General features: G+C 40.7%; 1 protein-coding gene across 2 annotated transcripts in view; it reads right to left on the reverse strand.

The window, feature by feature from the left end:
- Nucleotides 1-7,206: 7,206 nt before the first annotated feature.
- Nucleotides 7,207-24,974, reverse strand: part of E2F3 (E2F transcription factor 3) — a 71,248-nt gene continuing 53,480 nt past the window's right edge. The window contains exons 2-7 of one of the 2 annotated variants that reach the window (XM_036026453.1): nt 20,674-20,785; nt 19,216-19,417; nt 17,818-17,976; nt 14,732-14,846; nt 12,778-12,913; nt 7,207-10,713 (exon numbers count right to left, since the gene is read on the reverse strand). In XM_036026453.1, coding sequence (XP_035882346.1) covers nt 10,451-10,713; nt 12,778-12,913; nt 14,732-14,846; nt 17,818-17,976; nt 19,216-19,417; nt 20,674-20,785 — 987 coding nt within the window. In that variant the 3' untranslated portion in view covers nt 7,207-10,450. Of the gene's footprint in view, nt 10,714-12,777; nt 12,914-14,731; nt 14,847-17,817; nt 17,977-19,215; nt 19,436-20,673; nt 20,786-24,974 lie in introns of both variants that reach the window. The other variant, XM_028511654.2, reaches the window with a different exon arrangement.

Here is a 24,974-nt window from a genome sequence, read left to right on the forward strand (position 1 = left end):
TAGTAAACCTCTACATTTTCTTTCTCCTTGCTTTTTTTCTTCTAAGTTTTTTATTCTGATTTAATTCTTGGGCTTTTTTTTAAAATAGCGAATTGTAAATAAATAAAATCTTTTTTTTAAGATTTTATTTACTTATTTTTAGAGAGGGAAGGGAGGGAGAGAGAGAGAGAAACATCAATGTGAGGTTGCTGGGGGTCATGGCCTGCCACCCAGGCATGTGCCCTGACTGGGAATAGAACCTGGGACACTTTGGTTTGCAGCCCGCACTCAATCCACTGAGCTACGCCAGCCAGGGCTTTCTTGTTTTATTTTTATAGATTTTATTTATTTATAGGCTTTCTTGTTTTATTTTTATAGATTTTATTTATTTATAGCCCTGGCTGGCATAGCTCAGTGGATTGAGCGCGGGCTGTGAACCAAAGTGTCGCAGGTTCTATTCCCAGTCAGGGCACATGCCTGGGTGGCAGGCCATGACCCCCAGCAACCTCACATTGATGTTTCTCTCTCTCTATCTCCCTCCCTTCCCTCTCTAAAAATAAATAAATAAAATAATAAAAAAAAATAAAACAATGAATTGTAAAACATTGACTTTCTATTAATTCTACCCAATTCTCTATTCTTATCTCTTCATTAGAAGTCTTTGCTGTAATACACAAGAGAACTCAATGTATGGTGTGTTATTTTTCTAATGTTAGTTAGCAATACTGGGCAATGAAACATCACATTTAGAAATCTAAAAGCCAGTTGGTTTGTCAAGGAACCTATCGACTCCTTACCTGTATCCTTCTGGTATTTTAGGGCCCAAACTTAAGAAAAATTTTAATTGTGTAATTATTTCATGGATGAAAGATATGTAATATGAATGTAAAATTAGATGGCTTAATAAAAAATGAGTACCTGTGAACTCACCGCCTAACTTAAGAATAAGTCAACAATATTTTTGTATCAAATGATGTTCAAATTGTCAGTATTTTTTCATGGGTTGTGCTTTTTGTTTTGTATGTCAGAAGTCATCACTAAATTCAGGTTGGCCTGGATGTCCTTTTATGTTATCTTCTGGAAGCTTTTTGATTTGTATTTTACAGTTAGGCCTATGACTCCTTTTGAGTTAATTTTTGTGAAAGATGTAAAGGCTATGTCTAGATTGATTGATTTTTTGCATGTGGGTATCCAGTTGTTCTATGACCATTTGTTGAAAAGACTATTCGTCATTGAATTGTCTTTTCTCCTTCCTCAGAGATCAGTTGACTATATTTTGGGGGCCTATTCCTGGACTCTATTGCATTTCACAGATCTCTTTGTCTGTTCTTTCACCAACACCATACTGACTTGAACACTATAGCTTTATAGAAAGTCTTCAGGTTAGGTAGTGTCAGTCTTTCAACTTTATTCTTCAGTATTATGTTGGCTACCATGGGGTTTTCCCCTTTTTATATAAACTTTAGAATCAGTTTGTTGGTATCCACAAAATAGCTTGCTTGGATTTTAATTGGGATTGAGTTGAATCTACTGATCAAATTGGGAAGAACTGACATCTTAACAATATTACTGAATTTTTAGGACTATAAGGTGCACTGGACCATAAGATGCACCTAGGTTTTAGAGGAGGAAAAATAGGAAAAAAGTTTTGAAGCAAAAAATGTGGTAAACTATTTAATAACCTGTGACCCCACTCCACTGCCACCCACCCCCACCCAGTGAGCCAGGTAAGCTACATTTGGACTATAAGATGCACCCCCATTTCCTCCCAAATTAGGGGTGTGTGTCTCATAGTCCAAAAATACGGTGAGGTTTTTTTGTCCATGAACGTGGAATAGATCGCCATTTATCTAGATCTTTGATTTCTTTCATCAGAGCTTTGAAGTTTTCCTCATGTAGATCTTATACATATTTGGTTAGGTTTATACCTAGGTATTTCCTTTTGTTGGTGCTAATGTAAGTGGTGTTTTTAACTTTAAATTTAAATTTTTTATGTCTGGTATAAAGGAATACAATTAATGTTTATATACTAACATTATACCCTGTAATATTTCTATAATCACTTATTAGTTCTAGAAGGCTTTTTGTAGACTTTTTTGGAATTTTCTACATAAACAATCATGTCACTTACAAAGGACAGTTTTATTTCTCCCTTGACAATCAGTATGCCTTTTATTTACTTTTCTTGTCTTCTTGTCTTACCCAGGACTTTCAGTATGTGGTTAAACAAGAGTGGTGAGAGGGATGCCCTTGTCTTGGTTCTGGTGTTAGGGGGGAAGCATCTAGTTTCTCATCAGTATGATATTAGCTGTAAGGTTTTTATAGATGTTCTGTATCTATTTGAGGAAGTTTTGCTTTATTTCTAGTTTTCTGAGAGTTTTTATCATGAAGAGGTATTTTGTGAAATGTTCTTTCAGCATTTACTGACATAATTTTTCTTCTTTAACTTGCTGATATTATGTATGGATAGCATTAATTCATATGCAAATGTTGAACCAGGCTTGCATACTAGAATAAATCCCACTTAGTTGTGGTAAATAATTCTTTTTATATTTTAGTAGATTTGATTTGCTAATATTTTGTTGAGCCTTTTTGCATCTATGTTCTTGGGAGATATTGGTCTCTAGTTTTCCATATATGTAATAGCTTTGCCTGGTTTTGATATTAGGGTAATGCTGGCCTCATAGAATGGTTTGGGAAGTATTCCCTCTGTTTCTATTTTCTGAAAAAGACTGTGTAAGTTCTACCTACTCCTTTCCTTCATTACACTCCTATGCCTATTCTTGCCTTTAGCATCCACCTTATCCCTTAATATATACCCAAACTCTGAGTTGATGATGGCACTTTCTCTTTAACTAAAGAAACACCCATTCTTTGGTTTCTTGCCAATGACAGAATTTAGCTTGTGGCTCTTTTTGAGCATCTTGGATCTCCTTCTGTCCCCTCCCATTTCTAAGCACACACATTCTATTCCTATCCCTAACCCATTTAAACAAGCTCTTTTTGTTGACAAGATTTAATTTTTATTTACTTATGTTATTATTTCAGTTCTCTTCTGTGGAATTGCTCCTTGGGTCTCCAGAGCATGGTCTGATGCTAACTGCTTTTCTTCCTCTGTTTATATCACTGCCCACACAGTTCTGTCACTTGTAGATTGATTAGTTACTTCTGCAGCTGTTGCCATCAGTTACAAAAAGTTTTAGGTGAAGAAACGAGGGATATGAAAATACTATGTAAACTGTAAAGCCCTATACAATGCTAAGGACTAGTCAGAGGTGAGATGCAGTATTTTAAGAGCTTCTGAAACTAAAAAGTGGTCTGTATAGGAAGAGAAGCCTGAGTCTTATAGGGGAAAAAGAACATCCTATTAGGAGCTGCTGCCAATTTGATTCTTCCTCTATTTAAATGGATTGAATTTATTTTCATCAAAGACTGAAGACAAAACATCACTGAGAACTCCTCCAAACGTACACTTCCCACAGCTTCCATCTCTCCCCATTTGTTGTGCCCAACATAGGCACAGAGAGAGGGTAAGGATGGCACGCACCCGTGGAATGTGGTATGGAGTGGGAAGAACTATGGTGCTAGCTAGCAGACAACATGATGGGGCTCTTCTTCCAGAGTCTTATACTAATTCGAAGTGATGAATGGACCGTGACAGCCGGGCTATGTATGGTTCCAGGGCTGAGACTGGGAAGAGGCGGTTTTCTGATGAGTGAATCTGAGCAGGGAGCTAAGGGACCTTGTAGATACAGCAGAAAGAGTGTTGGACTAGGATTCTGGAGACTGTTTTCTTCAAAAAAAAAAAAAAAGAAAGAAAAATTGATAACCGATTGTCATATGATGAAACCAGCGTCTTGTTGGATATGAGGTTGCCTTCCAACTCAAATTCAGTGATTCTATGATCATTGCCAGTTGACAAGGCTTTGGCTGAGTTGAAAAACTAGGCCTTTGTTAATGTTTTTGGTTTATTTGTTTATCTTAATTCCCGGGGTTTTAATCTCATGTTTCTGTGTTTCTGACTGTGTGCAGTCAGCCACTGCAGTTGATACAGAAAAGAGAGGATGCACACGTCTTCCCTTTCCTCTGGGAACTATCTGTTCTGTCCTGTGGTAAGTCCCCAAGTCCCAACATGTTCCAGTGGAAGCACTGCTGGAGTTCCGAGTTGCTTCTGAGGCACATCCCTGATAACACAGGGCTTTGTCCCTCCGTGCCCCACAGCACTTCCCAGACACTCCAGCAGATGCAACTCCAGAACTTTTTGATAATATTCTTCACACACACAGCATATTAATTTCTAGTATTATAAACATTAGATTATAATACTTTGTTCTATTTGTCTTTTCAGTCCTCAAGTCCCAGATTTAAGGGCACAATGAAAAGCTTGCTTTTTGCATTCAACTTCCTGCTATGAATGTTACTTCTTTTAACTTCTGATTGACTCCTGGCTGATACATTCTAAGTAGCCAATGCAGGAATTCTCAGCAATACCCCAATGCACAATCATTTACTCTTGTCATTTTCCTTCATGAAATCAGGTTGTAGTCCAGATGCAGAGTGAGGCTCCCCAGCTCCCTAGGTTCTAGAAAATGCATCTGTTGGTTTACATCTGAGTTGTGTCTACTTGGCAGTCTTCTGCAGGCACTTTGCATCCAGATGCACAGGTCCCTAACCACTCAGACCAGAATCTCTCCTGCTTTGTAAAGGTTTCATCCTCCTTTCATCTCCATTTCCGCATCTAACCATCTGTCTTTCCAAGTCTTCAAACATGGCTTCAGAAAGAAAAATCACTTATTTAATATCTGGCCCTCAGTATTTGCTTCTTCTAGCTAAAATCTGTTTTCCCCCAAACAGACTGTAAGCTTCCTCTTGCTGTCAGGACTGTGACTTTTTCCATTTGGACCCCAACACTTTGAGCAGTCCTGACATAGAGTAATCACGTTAGACTTGTTCCAAGAGTAGAATGAATAACAGAACATTGGTTTTCTCATAATGGACACTGTGTGAATGAATACAATTAATTCTTCTACAATGGCTTCATTTTCTCTCTTAATATTATTGAGACCGATTTCTAAATTATTCCCAGAATAGAAAAAGGCCACTTATGAAAAAAAATACTCAAGTTCTGAATCATAAAATATTTACACATCCTAGCCCTGGCTGGCGTAGCTCAGTGGACTGAGTGCGGGGGCTGCGAACCAAAGTGTCACAGGTTCGATTCCCAGTCAGGGTACATGCCTGGGTTGCAGGCCATGACCCCCCAGCAACCGCATATTGATGTTTCTCTCTCTCTCTCTCCCCCTCCATTCCCTCTCTAAAAATAAATAAATAAAATCTAAAAAAAATATTTACACATCCCAGTTATACGTGCATCTTTTTAAAGGATGCAGCCCTGTATGATTGATTCACATTTATGTTGTCTCCATTTTCCACTCCTTTTGTATACGGGCAATTCTTGTTTTATTTACTAGCTCTGACCACCTCCTGCCTTCAGTAGTCCAAATGCAAGAAGGGATACATCTCTGTATCATTTTGTTCAGATTTTATCCCTGGCTTGACTATAGAACACATGCTGACCAAAGATGCAGATCCTTGGGTAGACAGTACCTATGTTGGATGACAAAATCAGGTCCCCAAATTCTGGGATTCACGGGACTCTAGGCAGAACTAAGGATGAAGGCAAAAATGTAAAATAATAATTCCAGTGCAAGGCACAAAATGTGGAAGATGACAGCACAGGTGAAAAAGCGTGTTCATTCTAGCACTGTTGGGTTGTTTTTAGAAAAAAATTCTTCAACCTCAAACTCTGTCTACAATATGGGAATAATTCATTCAAATATGTATAGGTGTTATGAGCCAGGATGCATCCTAAGCACTTGGGGGCACAATACATTCTGGAGGAGGAGACAACACATTAGCAAGTGGTGTATGCTTTGACAAGAGTGCTCAATAAAGCACTTACAATAAATAGTACCTAGAGTTCTGGGAGCCGGAAGGTGAAAACAACCCTAATGTTCAACAACTGATTAACGGATAAAAATGTAGTACAACCATACAATGGAGTATTATTTGGGTATAGAAATGAATGAAAATATTGATACATGCTATAACTTGGATGAACCTTGAGGACATTATGCTAAGTAAAAACAGACAGATGCAAAAGTTCACATTCTGGATGATTCCATCTATAGGAAGCATCCAGGCTGGGCAAATCCACAGGGACAGAAAGCAGACTAGTGGTTGCCAGGGGCTAGGAATAGGAGATGGGGAATGACTGCTTGCTAGGTATGGGGTTTCCTTTTGGGATGAAAACGTCTGAAATAGTGGTGATCTTACACAACACTGTGAATGCATTAAACGTCCTTAATGAGTAATGCTGTCATTAATGGTGCTCTACCTGGCATGATATAAGTAGTACCTGGTATAATGTAAGCATTCAATATTATGTATTACTTTATAGCAAAACAAACAAAAATCGCTCAAATATGAAATCACCTAGAGTAATACATTATTAAATATATTTTTAATTACCGGAATGCTATGAGGCTTTTGGAGAATGAACATGATCTATAAGCACACATGGAAAGATGTCTAAGATGTAGTTAGTTAAAAAAAAAAAAAAAGACCTACATAAGCATATATTTGGTATACTTTGTTAAAATACACACGCCCAGGCACATACGTTTTTATATAAGTGCAGTAAACAATAGGATGGTGAGTAAAAGTGAAATTAGTGGTTACCTCTGGGGTGAGGAGAGTGAGGAGCGCAGGGAATAGCTTACTTTCTTGCATACATTTTGAAGTTTTTAGATGAGCTTAGAGTTAAGTGTGTGACAAGGCAGGCAAAAAAGTCCTAATATGGCATTACAAGAAATACAGAATAATTACCAGTATTGAGAAAGAAACTTCATTGGCTTCATGCTCCTGATGGAGAACCAAACTTGACTTGCCACTGTCTCCGTGCAAAAAGCCCTCAATGCCAGCGTGGCCTCTGCAGAAGGCCAGAGACACAGCCAGTTCTTGCTCTTCCCAAAGTGGGGACCCGCCACCCCACCGGTGCTCCACAAATGCTTGTTCAATGTTCCCGATGTCCCAAGTGGAGGGGGCAAGGCATACAATGTTTTAAGCTTGTGTTCAAATTTCCTCCTTAACTTGTTACATCAGGTCTTTAAGCATGAAATTAATACAGGAGCAGAAGACCACAGTAAGAAAATCCATTCACAAGTCTGAACTCTTAAAAAAAATCATTTTATTGATCCTTTACCATACAAAATTTATTCAAATTACACCCATTTGAAGTGGTAAGATCACAGCTAGAGAACAGGTTACCCTGTAACAAATCTATTTACAAAATCCATCATAAAAGCCTTTTTTTTTTTACATTATATTACACATTTTCTTTTTCAAACTAGCATACAACACAAAGCTAAACTGATTAGTAGTTTGCCTTCTCCCAATTTTGGGAGAAATACTTCCTTTTGACAAAATCTTGTACCCCAGAGGAAAAGAAATTCCCACAATCGGACAATTACCACCCGACTCGCTCCACAAGGCGTCTTCCCGCAAACCCCTGCTCTCACGCACACGAGTTGTCATGCACACGCTGAGTGCTTCCTTCTTTTTCCTGAAAGCTAAAGCTTTAAATACTGCAGTTTTATTTACAGATCTACACTCAAAACAAAAATGAAACAAGAACCACAACAAAACCCAAAATATAACACTCTTAAAAAATTACAAACCAGCTAGAAAATATTCTGGCAGTGTTTACAAATTAATTGCTATCTCTGTACAAAATTGCTAGATAATGAAAATGTGAGTAGACTACATACCAACTTAAATAGAACCATTGCTATGCACAAGTCTGTACATATAAACACACACCTTAACACTGTTTGACAGCTCATGTGTTGCCCTTTATACAGTTTATTTTCTAAGGCTCACGCAGTCATAATTTGCACACTTGTAACTTATAGCCATTTCATGTGTGAGCTTTAATAGCAGCAACTCAATGGTACCAGGAAACCGGCATACTTTGACTTAAAGTAACACAAATACTGGACAACTAACCCACTTTGTGTGCCGGATACTGTGTCAGAAAGAAAAGGACTGACGCGAACAGAATACAGCATGGACATTTAATTAATGTGCACCAGTTAAGCCCATTAACTGGAGATATCTTATGCATGAAGGAACTTTTAAGACTTATTAGTATTCCTTTCATTAAAAAAAAATAAATACGGCATTATATTACGAAAGGTTTAACGAGAAATTCAACAAAACACAGAACAACTTAGCCAGGTGAGCTCAGTCTTCAGACTTTGGGAAAAAGTCAGCTCCGTGCAGCTGGCAAAGAGAATCACACAAAGCTGGAAGCAGAGGCAGCTAACCAGATGAGATAAATACGGGAAAATGGGGAAAAGCTTGGCATAAATGGTTTCCCATACAGGAAAAAACCCCACAGTGCATTTCCAGTAGGCACTTGACACAAAGCTCTCCCTCCCTCCCTCCCCCACCCCAAAGCTTCATCTCGGACCACATGATATTTGTACCAAGTCCAGTGTGTGTGAGGGGAGGAGGCTGGGGATGGAGGCAGAAGAAAAAGGGGGGTAATCTGCACCTTTGTTTTTCTTCCCAAACACACACTCACACATACCTACACAAATCATTTAAAGTGCTGGTGTCATGGTTTTGACCCCACCACCACTTTGCATATTGTGGAAATCTACCTAGAGTTTGTGGTTTTGTGTTTTGTATTTTTCCTAAGGGATATTCTTAGTTCAATTATACACATGAATCGAGTGCCTACTATGTGCCTACCACTGCGCCAGGCACACAGCATTTCAGTTTGTTTGTTTTTTTATAAGACTCCCTCATTCCCGTTAGCATCCAAGGAATGGATTTGAGGTACTGTGTCACATTCCTGGTGGGCAATGGCCATCTTCCCTGACCAATGGGAGAGCCTATCTTGGACATAACTGGTGGGATTTGCAGCTCACATGAAGCCTCCAACTTGGGACACCATTCCTGAAGAGTAAAGCGGGGATACACCCTGGCATTCTATCACTTCATTTTCCACGTCCGCACTTCCCTTGGTCCAACTTAATCCTTCATAGAGGAAGGGGGAGGGGTTCTGGCCAGGGGTATGGCAGCCCCCCCAAAGTGGGAGCTCCCTGTTCTCACCGGCTTGAGTAAATGCCACTGATATAGGATGCCGCTCACACAATGGGATGTCTTTCTCCCTAGAGGCCTCTCCATCTGACCCCATCCTGAGAAGTGGTCTCCCTGAGTGCAGTGTAAGAGAGCCCTTTCCCGGGTCGCGGGGCCCGGGGAAGCCCAAGGACAGAGGGATCCACACCTGCTGCTCCTCGGGATTGCTATGTCATCTGACCTGGTTCTCCTTTCCAATGGGCCACCCATGTCAGCGAGCTCCAAGACCAACTCGCTCCAAGCTCCCCCTCCATGGAAGGAAGCCAGATGGGGCAATGCTTCTCGCAGAGGCTATTAAACCTTAGATCACACGTTTACATGCTCTGATCAGAGAGGTTCTCCACCTCTGCTTAAATAATTTGAATTAGTAAAAACTGCTTGAAAGTAAACAATCGAAATGGTGATGGGTGCCACAGGAATGCTTAAATGGCAGCTAAAAAAAACCAACAACAACTTTAAAACAATCCACAAAGAACTCTTAAGTAGGCATTTGCTAAAAATCAACTTTAAACTCACAAACACATTGGGGGCAGGGGAGTGGGAGTGGTTTATGGAGACAGGAAAATCCACAACAGCTTAGAGTGGCAGAACTTGACTATTCTTCTGTATCTGCAACAAGTATTTGAAAACAGGTTCTTCATTCAAAAGGCTGTGGAGGTTCCCTTGACCTTCTAGTGTGGGACACACAGTCCATAGCTTACACTGAATTATGACAGTAATTTAAATATTCCTAAGAAGAACTGAAGAAATTCATTTCATACTTTTGCATGACTTCAAGTTTACAGTTCCTGCAGTTCCATTCCATATTAGCAGACCCCAAAGACATGCATTCTGCAGAGAAGGCACGGCTTGAAATGCTATTAAGGAAGATTGCTGTATTCCAGTGGGCCAGGTGGCCAGACCCCATTCTACAGCCCATCCGTCAGGCACAGCAAGCCAATCCGGGAGGGAGGAAAGGTGGGAGGGAGGAAAAGTATGGGTGAGAGACACCTGATTGCACATTTTCTCACTTGCTGACTCATCCAGGAGATTTTGGAGCCTGGGGAAAAGCAGGGTTTTCCCAAGGAGCCTGCAACTGTGCGTTTAGACAATTTATTATTAAAAAACAAAAATCATTAAAATGTCAGCTTTGTTCTGAAGTTTGTAGTTTACTTCATGATACTATCTTGGAGGAAGAAGGTAGGAAGGGACAACACTGCATGACAGGTGTTCTGGTTCCATAATAAAAAAATATTGGTTTATAAGGGGAGTTCACAAAGCATAATCAACTACACATAAAGTCTTCCACCAGTGGGAGCTTTTCCAAATCATAAGCATCAAAGAGATCACTGATGCCTTCTTCCTCCCCAAGACTTAGGAGATAGTCTTCTTGGAGCAGGGGAGGCAGCAAGTTCACAAATGGCCCTTCTAGGTTGGAAGGAATTTGGTCCTCAGTCTGCTGTAAAAGGTTGGTGGGGGAGGCCAGAGGAGAAAGGTTTGCCATAGAAATAGAGCAATCGCTATGTCCTGAGTTGGTTGAAGCCAAGTCTGAATGGAAAACATTGGCAAAAACACAAAAATAAGTTAGGAGAAAATAAAAATGATTTTTCTGTTAGAATATACAGGTTGCTGCTTTAAAAGCATTCACCCTCTGCTAATAGCAACTAGACAACATTATGATGCAGTTCGCCTTAGGAAGTCTTGCTTTGTTCTGGCATATTCACTCATCCTTTAAAGTACCTGCTGTTAAACAAGAATGCAAAAACCTCCAAAGGTTAGAGGTTAACAGGTGAAAACACTTCTCTCTGATGTTAGTCATTATTTAAGGAAATATACATGGTGTAACAAAAGGAGGGTTACAGTTGTAAGTACTCAAAACATGGAATTTATCCTTGTATTACTACTTATTAATTACTGTATTATTTTCCATACAAACAACTGTAAACCTACTTTTGACCCCCCCCACATACTGTAAAGTGCGCTCCCTAGTAGAAACTCACTGCTTTCAACTTACTCTTTTTTGAACAATGGCTTATTAAAGATACCTTGAAAAAGTACAAATAACAAGACATATTCACTTTGAATATTTATGGGGAAAAACAGTCTTTTGTTTTACTATTTGACGTGCTGTACAGTGGTCCCATCTCATCTGAGGTTTTGCTTTCCTTGGTTTCAGAATTACCCATAGTCAACTACGGTCCAAAAATATCAAATGGAAGATTACAGAAATAAACAATTCCTAAGTTTTAAGTTGCCACTGTTCTGAATAGGGTGATGAAATCTTGAGCTGTCCTGCTCCATCCTGCCCAGGATGTGAACCATCCCTTTATCCAGCATCTCCACACTGCAGACGCTCCCTGCCCGCTAGTTACTTAGGAACCATCTCAGTTACTGGGTAGACTGGTGTGGTACTGCAGTATGTGTTCAAGTGATCCTCATCCTGCCTAAAGCTACCTCACAATGCCTTCATTCATCTTTCTTTATCTTATCATGCAGGCACCATATCATCTCACATCATCACAAGAGGAACGGTGAGTACAGTACAGGATATTTGGAGACAGCCCATAGGCACATAACTTTTATTACAGTACACTGTTATAATTGTTCTATTTTATTAATAGTTGTAGTCAATCTCTTACTGTGCCTAATTTAAAAATTAAACCTTTATCATAGGTATGTATGTCTAGGGAAAAAAACAGTATATACAGCTGACCCTTGAACAACATGAGTCCATGTAAACTCAGATTTTTTCCCCAATAAATACTTGTACTATTGTCGATCAGCAGCTGGGAGTCCACAGGGGTCCTAGAACCAATCCCTCTTAGTTATCGAGGGACAATTTAAGTTTTGGGGGAGTCAACAGTTATATGTGGACTTGACTGTGTGTGTGTGGGGGGGGCTCAGTGCCCCTAACCCTGTTGTTGTTCAAGGGTCTACTGTACGGGGTCGGCACTGCCCCCAGTCTCCGGCATCAACTGTAGGGCTTTGCTCGTTATTAAATCAGACCTATTCACTTAAATCATTGCAATTCTTGTTGCTATATTGGGAGATGGGGGAAAAACTAAATACACATCCCCAATCAGAAACTGAAAAAAAAATTACAAATATCTTCCTTTGCTCTAGAGACAGTAGAGGAAGAAGAATTATTTTGCTGGGGGCTTCCGCCAATATCCTTTCCCCATCACATTGAAGGGAGGGAGGGGAAATCAAGACAAAACTTCTTTGATAGAAGGCTTTTCTTTTACAAACTATTTTCATTTCTCTCTCTAATGATCTCTGTGGTGTCATGCAAAGGTGTGTGGCTAAGTGTTGCTGATGATTCATTCACCCAGCTCCACTCCCACTTTGGCTGGTTTTCCAAACACAGCAAGGAAATGCTTTCTGCCAATAGCAAGAGCCTGAGGGACTCCATTAGCGGGTGGAGGAGTCATTAGCCTGAGACCATTATTTTATTCTGTAAACTACTCAGAATGCCTTTTTAAAAATGTTACCTTAATAACAATAATAACAGAAGATTCTGTGTCCTGCCTAGACTTGTGGTTCTGATATAGGATCCTCATAGTCACCTTCATTTCAAACATAGTTTCCAAATGATACAAATGGAATTTTTACCTTTGGAAGTGGGTTTAGGGATATTCCCATTGTGGTCTTGGGTGTTTGTTTTCACTGGACTGTGTGTTTCAGTCTCTTCTGGACATAAGTAAACCTCAATGGGTCCTTGGGTGCTTGCCAAGTGTATTTGTAGGCTCTACGAACAGAAAAGAGTGAGAAGAGTTCAAAGCGAAAGTTCTTTGAAAATGAAAGCTATAGTCATTTTCACCTAAAAATGTAAGGTAAGTGTAATTTTCGTAGTTCACTTTGCTTTTTTATAGGTAGTTTACCTTTATCAGTGATTGTCATCCTCTAGGGAACAGGTCAGCAAACTATAGCCCAAGGCCCAAACCCAGTCCACGAACTGATTTTGTATTGGGTTGGCCAGAAAGTTTGTTTGTTTTTTTTTCTATAAGATGGCTCTCATAGCACTTAGTTGTCTTTAACTTTATTTGAGACAATTTTGTTAGACTGTATTGTGACAGCTGTCATATCAGCATGCTTTGAAAAAAAAACATCAAAATTGGTGAATTTTTGTGTAGCCATTTTAATATTGAAGATGGAAGAATATAAGTAACATTTTTGGGCACATTATGCAAAATATTATGCTTATGCTTTATTATTTCAAGAAAGGTAAAAATGCAACTGAAGCACAAGAAAGATTTGTACAGTGTATAGAGAAGGTGCCGTGACTGATCAAACATGTCAAAAGTAGTGTGTGAAGTTTCATGCTGGAGAATTTTTGCTGGATGATGCACCACCGCTGGGTACACCAGTTGAAGTTGATAGTGATGAAATTCAGACATTAATTGAGAACAATCACATTATATCACACAGGAGATAGCCGACACACTCAAAATATCCAAATTAATAAGTTATTGGTGAAAATGTGTTTTTCATTTTGCAGAAAAAATCTTATGGACTTTTTGGCCAACCCAATAAAGTTTTATTGGCACACAGTCATGTTTATTCCCATTACTTATGCATTGCCCATGGCTGTTTTATTTCTCATGCTATAATGGCACAGTCATGCAGTTGAATAGTCCCAACAGAGACCATATGATTCACAAAGCCAAAAATATTTACTGTGTAGCCCTTAAAAAAAATTGCTGACCTCTGCCCTAAAGGAAGTGAATTATGCTCTCCAAATATATTCTTTTCTTTTGCAAACTATTAAAAGGTCCTTCTAGTATTCCAAATGCAATATTTCCACATTATTATTCCTTTATGGAAGGGCATTTTTGTGTTGAACTTTAATAATCACTGGAACTGAGTTTAGTAAGAGAAGGCAGCACACTAATATTTAACATTCTGCTTCATCTAGGTCACAGAGCTATTATTATCACTTAAGGTGAACTCTACCTAGACGGGAGCTTGCAAATTTCACTTTTTTAAAATTTTCTATGCATATTCTTTTCACTACATTTCTTTACCTTAGCGTTAAAGTCTAGTTCTATTATTATCAAAAATGTCTGAAATCAATCATGAAAATATGCCCTTACTTTCTTACAATATTCTAGTCTATCAAATAACCCAAAGTCCCATTTCAATCCTTAAAAGTAAACATAATATAAATGATAAATTCTTAAACGTGGTAAGTTAGGGAGATACTTTAAAACATTTGTATATCTATTTGTGGTGGGAACCAGAGTAATCAACATAAAATTCCCCAGAAGTTCAAATTGATCGGAAGCAACAAATTATGTAAAAAAGGAAGCACAGAAGGGATGGAACCGTATGCCACTTCAAGCTGAGCGCCCTGTTAATATTAACATTAGACTTTTGGGACACTCAATACATCATACTGAACTGGTGAAATGCTTCTAAAGTTAGGATTCAGTACAATAGATGGGGAAAGAACTTTCAAGTTTTTTGGAAGGTGCAAACTTGAACCATGCATTCAATGAACGATTCTTTAACACCCAGCATGCCACAAAGATCTCTGCAGATGAACAAAGATGTGTCGTCTCCTTACCTCTAATGGGTCAGGCACTTCAAGTCTTGTTTCTGGAGGGGCTTTCACAACTATGACAGTTTGGTCTTTAAGGCCACTAATTTTTCGGATATCTTGATATGTAACATAAGCTAACGTAATGAGTGTTAAGGAAGTCGTCCAACTGATTGACTCAGATGTAACCATTGTGAGGAGATAACAAAGAGACGCATGGAGAATTCTTGAAATATTTTGAGTTTTTAAGACTATATCTGTCTTGCTTTCTAGATCTTTAAATATATGGGATCTCCCATAAATCTTGTTTTCTGGGTGATTCTAAACAAAAGAAATGTATAGTTTTTTTCCTGCACATTTAAAAAAAGTCCATGGCTATCTAAAAAATTAAATACAGAAACAGAATAGGTCAAATAAATTACCAAAAGAAAACCAAAGCCTAATTTGGTCAGGGATTTTCAGACCAGATCCCGCTGGAACACAAGTATTCCATGAACTCCAATGAAGTGTGCTGTCACTCAAATCGAATGATTGCAGACCGCAATTTATAGGAAAGAAGAAAAAGCTCTATTAAGTGTAATGTTTTGGAAATTTCAATAACTTCCACTTTCTACCTGATTATTAGAAAGTGCCAGCAGCCACCCAAATGAATGAATGAATTAGTAGCAAATAGTTTTATTAATGGGAGAACACAATATTGGTCAGGCAGGCAACATGTTTCCTTAAGCGTACCTAGGCTGGCTGTGATCATCTATTGTCTACTGGTAAGAATGTCAGTCTTTCTCTGTTAGAAAATTATCCTTTGTATGATATTATTAACTCTATCACTATTTCAGTGTTCACAAGGAGGAAAGGGGTTTCCAGATGGTCTGCAACCTGCATAAATTTGAGAAACACTAATTTAGGAAAAGAGAGTAACATTATATTACTCTGGGTAGTTACTTCTGAGCACTGAACACCTCTTTTAAGTGCGCTGGCAGCCAAACCTAAAAGGGTATCATGAGAATATGGTACTATTCTATGATAGAAGTATTCATGCAAGCTTGCCTGGAGAGATAAGCTTTCACTTGGCACTAAGAGAGAACAGGCTGCATGGCTTTCTTATATAAGGGACATGGAGTAACACAATTAATGTACAATGTCTTTAGCCAGCATTTTTCTTTCATAAACCCACAAAAAATGCCTATGATGAAACAGAAAATCACAGCTCAATGAAGGCATTTCTACAGGTAATATAATGTGGCTAATAGACTCTGATCTAATATGCTGAACACAGAAATAGGACTTAGAGAGCCTGGAGGAAATAATGTCCCTTAGAATAGTAGCTTTTTATTAGAAATTGAAGGAAGCTAAGAACCTAGTCCTCGGGAAAACAAACACATCCACCCCAAATCTGCACACACATTTAAGGGCATTTATCAAGGCTATCTCCTTTAAGTTTCAATAGTTGAGACAACAGCCCACAGTGTTGAGCTTGACTGGACAGCTGAACCAGCAGTCCAGGTTTTATGCCACCATTTACCTCATCAGGAGAGCCAACTGGTACCCTTCCAAAAGGCCTGACAGTTCTGAATTTTTACTGAGAACACTGGGGAGACTGATCAGGTACTTACACCACAGCCCACCGTCAAAAGCTATGTGACAAGAACTCATTAAAATAAAAACTCATCTACAATTACTCAACATGCTACAGGAAAGAAAATTTCAACACATTTGTGAACAAGCTGTACCAAATTCGGAACTGAATGGCAAATTGAAATAAGTTGTGCAAATATATTCTCTAATCTTAAAAAGGGCTTCCATTGTGGCTCCCTCCTGAATTTGCTTCTTGGGTTAGCAGCCCCCTGCAAGGAAGCTTTCATTTTCTGCAACAAAGGCCCCAAAGAAAGCTAATGTAGGTGACAATGTCATAAGCCACAAGCTGCCAATCATGTGTGACTGCACATCTTCTTGCTGGGGCTCCAAACTAAACGACGACTCAAACAGCCCAACTGGGGCTATTCCTGTTTCTCCCCCTGTACACCCACTCTGCCCACCACCTGGGGCTGCACACTAGCACACCTCTGTTTCCATTCCATTCACCATCAGCTGACGAGGTTCAACTTTTGGTCAACAGGAAATGAATAATTGCAGTTTCAACAAATGGCCCAAACTGGAAAATAAATGTCCCCATACCCTCTGAGGGAAAGCCTGTTAGAGAGGAGACACTAAAAGAAACTGGGAAGGACACATTTTACTTTCTCACAAAGGTAAATGTGGAACAATTAAGCTTGGAACTGCAAAGTTAGGGATGGGACAACTTAAAATATTGCTTTTGTCTTCAACTAATAACTCAGAATATTACAAGCTCTTCTTGCCAAAACAGTGAAGTATTCTCCCTAAGTGTTTTGTCTTAAGTGGCATGATGAACAGCAGGTTGTCCTGAGATGGTCAACAGACTGTCAGCCTACTGAGAATAGGAACATGGTTTTTGTGTATTTATTTCCAAGCACTAATATTTGCAGATGAGTGGATATACTGAGATTTCTCAGGCCTTGCAGTGCTTCTGAAATCAGTTTTTAGTGTTGTGAATCAGCATAGTGCTCTTTAAAAGTTATAGAATAATTTTTTATACTCTCTGGATTTTCTCAACTGTAGCTCAATCAGACAGATTCAACAAATTCCAATTGCTCCAATATCTGATGAAAAGAAAACAGAATGTGAGAACCCCAACAGTGACAGCTAACACCCACCCAAAATCTGGAAAGCCAAAGATGAATCTGCAGAATGTTGTCATTAATATTAATACTGACACCACACATATCTTATAATAGTGTTGCCTTACGCTATGAGTGTTTCCATATGCGCCAACCACACATGAATAAAATGACTTAAAAAACAGGTCTTTCCTTGCTATAAAATAGATATAACAGGTGATTATCCTTCCATAAACACTGACTTTTAATGTAAAAATAAGTGGATTCAAGACATATGCACACACACACGCACACAACATAGACACATGAACATGAAACCAGAGTAAAATTCTACCTTGTGCATGCATCAAAGATTGTCAGTTCTGGAAATAACCTAGAAGACACTAACCCCCGATGACCAGGTGGCACAAAGGATATCTTTGATTCTCTGAATCCTCGGTTAACAGTTTGAGGTCCAGGGTGCAGCTTTGGATCAGTTCATCTAATTTCTTCTCTTCCTGACTGAGCTCGGTCACTTCCTTTGACAGGCCTTGACACTGGGCCAGCATGCCCCCGTCCTCAGACAGACTGCAGCCCCTAGAAACCCAAACACAGACTCTTCATGGCTACTGGAGAGGCCGAAGGGAGGAGGAAAACGAACAATCGAGGGAGGGCAGGGAGAAATGATCCCTTGGGTAAACGCCCCCTCTTGATATAGGAGGTCACATTGTTTGTTTGCCAAGTGTTAAAATTAGAACATTTACACATATTTTTTAATATACTCAGTCCTTCACTTTTCACACCATAGAAATTAAGTGAAAAAACCTTGCTATTTTCAGGGTTCTTTCCTACAGAGGAGGCCTGTTTATTCAGAAGGCTCAAATTTGAAGGGCAAAGCTCCTTCCTGCCACATGCCTCCTGGGGGGAGAAGGCAGATAGGAAAACAGAGAAAAGTGGAAAAATTGAAAGAGAGACAGAATGATTGAAAATTCAACAAAACATCATCCAAAAAGCACAAAAGGCCTAGGTAATTTCTGAGGGTCTCACACCAACAACTGACGAGGGAAAGGAGGGCACGGAAACAGATCCAGGTGCGGTACCCAACGACACAGAACTCCCAGCGGGCCTCTCCCAGACCACAGGCCACACCATCTTCTCAGGTCTGGAGTAGTATTTTTTCAACCCTCACAACAGACTTATTCCTCCCAATACGCTTTAGTAGTTCCTTCTAAAATACTGCCTGCTCAGGTGCTTGTTCATAATTCACAAATTTAATCACACATGCGGGTATATAGGCGATAAGCATTATCATCTCTGCTTCCTAGAAAGAACTGAGGCATTTAACTCTTGTGTTCATTTATTCGGAAAGTGAGTTAATCTGCTATTAGAAGCATGGATAAAGATATTCGGTGACTGTGGACTCACACAGATGTGTCGATACACAGCCACAGTTAATTTCCAAATTCCTATTGGAGTTAAGACATGTGCAAGCGTCCCTGAAATTACACACATGGACCTCATGGTCACAAGTGAACAGCACTCTACTTCACGTCTGCAGGACCTAATCAATCCCAGGGTCCCTTCGCTTGAAGCTAATGGAATACAAACCCTTTTATCTCTGACACTATCGAAATAAGTCTCTTCCTAAAGAGACTTTGAACCTGTGGCTAAGGAGTTGAGGAAGGAAGAGAGAAGGAGACAGAAGAAAAGAGTAGGGGAGTTAAGAAATCAAGCACAGGTATGAATATAACAGTCGGGACTGGGCGGAAGCACAATCAATGTTTGAATGGATCCCATCTGATCAGGGGATGGGGTGGGTGCGCGACTCATACTCACATCCATTGCACGTTGTTTTTAGACTTCTTCTTAATCAGATGGATGCCTTCCAGGACGTTGGTGATATCATAAATCCTTCTCTTTTGCACTTTCAGCACCTCTGCTGCCTTGTTCAAATCCAAGACCCCATCAGGTGACTGGCTCAGCAGCTGAATGAACTTCTTGGTGAGTAGACCAAGGGATGTATCATACCGTGTTTTTTCTGAGGGAGATTTTGGAGCTTAAAGAAAAACAAAAACCCAGCGGTGGGGAATAGGGGGAAAGGTAAAGAAATGAAGGGTTTCTTTGCAGTTGAGCAAGCCCTCTTTCCCACTGCAGCCCGAGTATTAGTACTGGAAGCAAGCTGTTGTTGCTGTTGTTTTTGTGAAGTTACAGAGAAAGCTGTGAAATTGCTTTATTAAGGAAGAGACAGTACAAATTCCTGTTTGCTTTTACTATAAGTTTCTTAGTAGCTTCTACTTTGGCTTACCCTATTCCCTGGGGCTAGTGAAGTATCTCACACATAGCAGGTGCTCAAAAATGTCTGTTGAATGAATGAAAAAGTGCTGTAGTCCCACGGGATCCACAAGTGAGGAACCTAACCTGATGGGCCAGGTGACAAATCTCTGCAGCATCTTGTGACGGGTTGCAGACAGACCCACTTCAACTGGCCATTCAGGCTCCAGTATGTGTGTGTGTGTATAACTCACTCACCAATATTTCAAATCATGCTGTATTTGGATGAAGACTCTGGAATCTGGAAGAGTCTTTTAATCAAATCTCCCATCCCTCTTGAATGAAATTTCTTACTTAGTATTATATCTATTCTCTGATAGGTCACAGGTCAAAGGTTTAATTTAGCAGTACATATAATCTGTGGATTGCCTAATTCATAAACTACAAGAAAGGGGAGGGAGAGAGAGAGAGAACAAAGTTCTTAGCCTTTACATTAAATGCTTGAGACGTAAAGGACTATTTAGCCACCTCCCACCTACTTCTCTCTCTCCCAGGAGAAATGATGACTGTATCAGTGGAAAGCGAAACGAGCTGCAATTCACTGGCCTCAGTCAATTCTTATGCTGCCTCACGTCGAGCTAGAGATGTAGGCGACACAGACATCGGTGACTCTGGCACAGTCGCCCACACCCAGTTAACCTCCGTCTCTAAAGTAATGTCTGTTCAAGTTAGAATTAAATTTCATTGTAGGACACAACAAAGAGCTTGTATTCTGAGTTGAAAAATGAAATTGCACACATTTTAAGAGGCCTCCCCTTAAGCCAGTATTTAGGTACTGGAGTGATTCTGTAAACCTTCTGCTGGGTGTCTGCAGACACTGTATTTATTTTTTGGATAGGCACAGAAAGAAATGAAAAAGAACAAAACATGCCAAAATTATTCACACCTTGGCATCCTTCCAGCCACAAGCTTTGAAAGTTGGGAACCTGCACCACAGAGAATCAGAGATGAAAGAATCCTTACTTTTGGGACTGTCCGGACTTCGCAGTGCAGCTCTCCCTTTGCCCTTCGGGGTTTTTAAACCATCTGAGAGGTACTGATGACCGCTTTCTCCTAGCTCCAGCCTTCGCTTGGCCTGGAACGAGAAAGTACAATCATTCGTCCCGATCATATGGACAATCACAAGAAGTGAGGCTGTTTGGAGCCCGGCCTCTGCCCAGTGCTCAGCGCTGCAGGCTCACACCTGCTCTTACACCTCTGCGCCGCTCACTCAGGTCTCGCCGGCCCCCACGGCCAGCGTTCTGGCTCTGGGGGCTGAGCTGCCATGCAAACTCTGTCTTCATCTGCAGTGATCATCTGTGTATACTCAGATGGACAAATCCAGCATCCTTTACGATTAAGTCCAGGAGCCACTTTGTTCATTTATTCGCTGATTCAACACACGCGCCAAGCACGGGGCTAGGCACTGGGAATACTACAGTAGGCACCAAGGAACTTAAATGATCACCTCCCCAGTGAAACTTTGCTGCCTCTCTCCATCTCTGACCTGGTTGGACCTCCTCCCTTGTGCTTCCCCAAATACTGTGTTTATTTGTATCATACCACTTATTGGATATGAGTTATTTTACTAATCTGGTTCTCATTTCCTTCCAGGCAGAGACTGTTTCCCATTTATCTTTGTATACCAAGTGCTTGGCACAGAGCCTGGGTTTCTGTAGGTATTCAATCTCTCTCCCTCTTTGATTGAATGGGAACACAGCTAGTCACAGACTACAGGTGGTCATTCGTCAGAATAACAAATAGTGCAAACACCCCATCTTCAGCTTCAACTACTACTATTACCCCTGCCACTTTGTCATCAAACCTGGCAAATGAGAAGCTCTCACCTTAGTTTTAAATTTATTTGCATTTCACTTAAAAAATATCCACTTAGTGTCTTCTATGTCCTGGGCACTGGGCATGGGGAACAGAAGGAAGACAGAGGAGTCCTAAACTACCTGGGGCACAGAGTCCCCGAGTGAAGACAGAGTATTGACCGTGTGGGTCTGATGGGCGCTCAGACAGAAGTGGCGCCAACTAGATGCTCCACATGGAAGTGTGTGTCTCAGCTCATTTTAACGCAGGTTCTTCTAATGAGGAAATTCACAATTGCAAAGTAACTTCCCATGAATAGAAACGAAAGTAACAACTTATCAGCTGATGATAAACATTCGGTTTCTCTACAGAAAGTTATCAGCAGTTTGGATTGCCCACTGCAGTAAGCAGCTGCCACACGTGACTCATCTGAACTGCCTTGGGCTATAAATTTTAAATGCTCACTGGATTTTTGAAGATAGTTCAAAAAAAAGGGTAAAATATCTTAATAATTTTAATATTGATGATGTTAAAATAAGTTTGTTGGCTTTATAAATAAGATAGTATTAAAGTTATTATTTCTCCTCTTTCCTTGTTTTCTCTCTCTTTTTTTTTTTACCATGTGGATTACATCAGTGGCACAGATCACCTTTGTATTGCCTAACATTACTCTAAAGGCCTAGGAGTGACAATTCACCAGTTTGTTTTCTCAACTTCACTTCTCCCTCCCAAATGTTGTGTCCAATCCCTGTGTAGTCCTGTTGTTTGGCTGGCCCAGCAAAATTCCCTCTTCATCCGGCAAATGCTCCGACAGCTCCTTGAGTGGTAACCTCCCCTCCCCCTCAGTCTAAGCTGCAGACAGGTGGCCCAGGCCTAGCTGGTCATCGTGGCCCCTTCTCCTGTACCTCTTCCCTTCACAGCACAGTGGCTGGTCGGGGTGGCACACAACCCAAGCTGGGTGAACAAAGACCAACTCCAGAAGTTTTTCTGTAACTAATGGCAAGAAGATGGTGTACTTTCCCAGTAAAATTGACACGTGGAAGCTGGAAGCTACCTGAGAATGGAGCCTCTGCAGGGGAAAGCAGAGTGGAGAGATGGAGACAAAGGGGTCTGAGGCCACCGTTCAAAGCTCTGGATCAGGCCATACACACACTGGGGTCAACAACTGGTCTTCCCCAGACTTTTCAGTTACATTAGTCAATAAAATCTTTTTGCTTAAAGCACTTGGAGTCGAGAACCTGCAAGTGTGGTGTTGCAAGTGGTGGTGTGTGGGATTAGCTGAGCAGGGTGCAACAGTGGGGCTGGCAGCCCTGCTGAAGAGTGGCCGAGTGTGTGGGTCCCTTCTTGGGGCCTTCAAGAAGTGATCACTGATAGAGACAAGCCTCATTTGAGGCTGGCCTACCTAAAGATAGAGAAGAAGAGAGCTTTGTCATGGAGGCCTTTTCTTTGTATAATGCAATCCAAGAAGGTAGACAGCCGTATTCTCTGCCTGTGCTACAGTCCACAGAAGGAAGGCAAATGGGAAAAGAGTCTGGGACCCCCAACTCTGTGGTCCTAAGGCTGTACTCTCCTTGAACCTTCACAACAGAGAACCAACCACTGGCCAGCAGCCTGGGCAATATTAGTTTTGCTTCCCCATCTGAGGCTTTTGTTTCAAATTGCTCTGAGGCAAAGGCCTATGGAAGCAGTAAACCGATAGACTAGAGATTCGCCAGAAATCCGTTGCTGAGAAACTGAGATGGAACTTTAAGGGCTAGGACTAGTCATGATGAGTGACTTTGGTTACCAAACACTAAGCTCTAGAGTTCAGCAAATCTACGTACTAGATAGAAAAATCTACTAAATTTTAAAGGTGTTTGTATCAACAGAGAATCTTTATATCCAGAAAGCAAAAGGTCCATGATGTCTCAGCCACTAAGACAACCACCGAGCATATAAATGCACACCACAAAGATATGAGCTTTGAGAGGGTAGCATCCGAGGTAGCCATATTGACTCCACAAGCCAGAATTGAACTTATAGAATTGAGAGGTCTCCACCAAGTCTCCAAGTGCCAACATTCGTGCTGAGAGGACAGGATGTGCTACGGAGGCAACCCCTGTGTTACTTTCTTCCTCCAAAGGATATTTTCTGTTGGGTTTCCCTGTTACCTTTCCCCTACTGTCCAGTGAGTGGGGGCTGAACTTGCAGTTCCTAGATCTGAGGATGGGCTGAATAACTGGGCTCTCTTTTTGGCAAACGCTAATAATTTTGATACATAACAGAGTAGCATTACTTTTTTAAAAAATGACTTTAGTTTTTTACTTATTGAATTGAGAGGCAGAGGAAGGGAGAAAGGGAAGAGAGAGAAAGAGCAGGAGAGAAGTACTGATTTGTTGTCCCACGTATTCATGCACTCATTGGTAGATTCTTGTACATGCCCTGACCAGGATCGAACCTGCAACTCTGGCGCGTTGGGAGGGCACTCTAACCAAATGAACTACCTGGCCAGGGCTTGGAGCAGCATTACTTTAATTTGGCAAATTCAAGAACACATCCATGGTAAGATACACAGAAACAAAAAACTAGATGGGTGGATTTAAACAGTGCAGGTGGTCTCTGCCTACACCCCCTTGCCCTGGGAGCAGATGAAAAATCTCTTCTCTTGGTCATCTCAACTTTTGGTTACTATTAGGGTGAACCCCTTGCTGAACTGAGTTACTTGATTTATAAACAGATTTTCATATTACATGGCTCCTGAGCAGGAATCAAGGCTGCACAGAGGAGATGCTGTGCAGATCACCCACATGGCACCTTCCTGGAACCTCAGCCCCAACTAAGATCACATTCCTCGTAACAAAATAACAGGATTAATGGTCAGGCAGTCGAGCAGTGGGCTGTGGGGAGGGAGCACCATGGTTTCCACCTGCCTGACATCTGTTGCCTCCATTTTCTTCCCTTGGGGAAGGAATGTAGTCCACGTGGTTGCTATGTTTCCAAGCCTGAAAACAAAAGATCTGATATTGCTCAACATCTTAAACTGACCCTTCCCATCCTGGTTACAGGATGTAATCGGAGCCTACTAATCAGTGCATTCCAGTCTTTTAACTAAGACGACCGGTTTAGAGATAGGCCCCATGAAAAAAGTGGAATGAACCACTCAATCCTGGGATTTTTGTTGAGAAGTACTGGGTTCTCTTCACTGGGAGATATCAGGGAGTAGGGTATAATCCTGGAGTTGCCTGGGAACTCAGCCAACATAGGAGAAAACAGAGCTAAGCACTGGAGAAAGGCTGAGTCCCAGTACGTTCAAGGGAGGTGCTACATAGAGCCATGCCCAAAGGCAGTCCTACCCTAGACTTCCACTGTGTCAGCCAACAAACTCCCTCCCTTTTGTGTTAGCAGACAACTGAGTTAGATTACTACCCCTGGCAACCAGGAGCCCGGACAGGTATGGCCCTTTAGCATTAACTATCACACAATGAACATTG

The sequence above is a fragment of the Phyllostomus discolor genome, chromosome 5, assembly GCF_004126475.2.
Source record: "Phyllostomus discolor isolate MPI-MPIP mPhyDis1 chromosome 5, mPhyDis1.pri.v3, whole genome shotgun sequence".
Classification (NCBI taxonomy): domain Eukaryota; kingdom Metazoa; phylum Chordata; class Mammalia; order Chiroptera; family Phyllostomidae; genus Phyllostomus; species Phyllostomus discolor.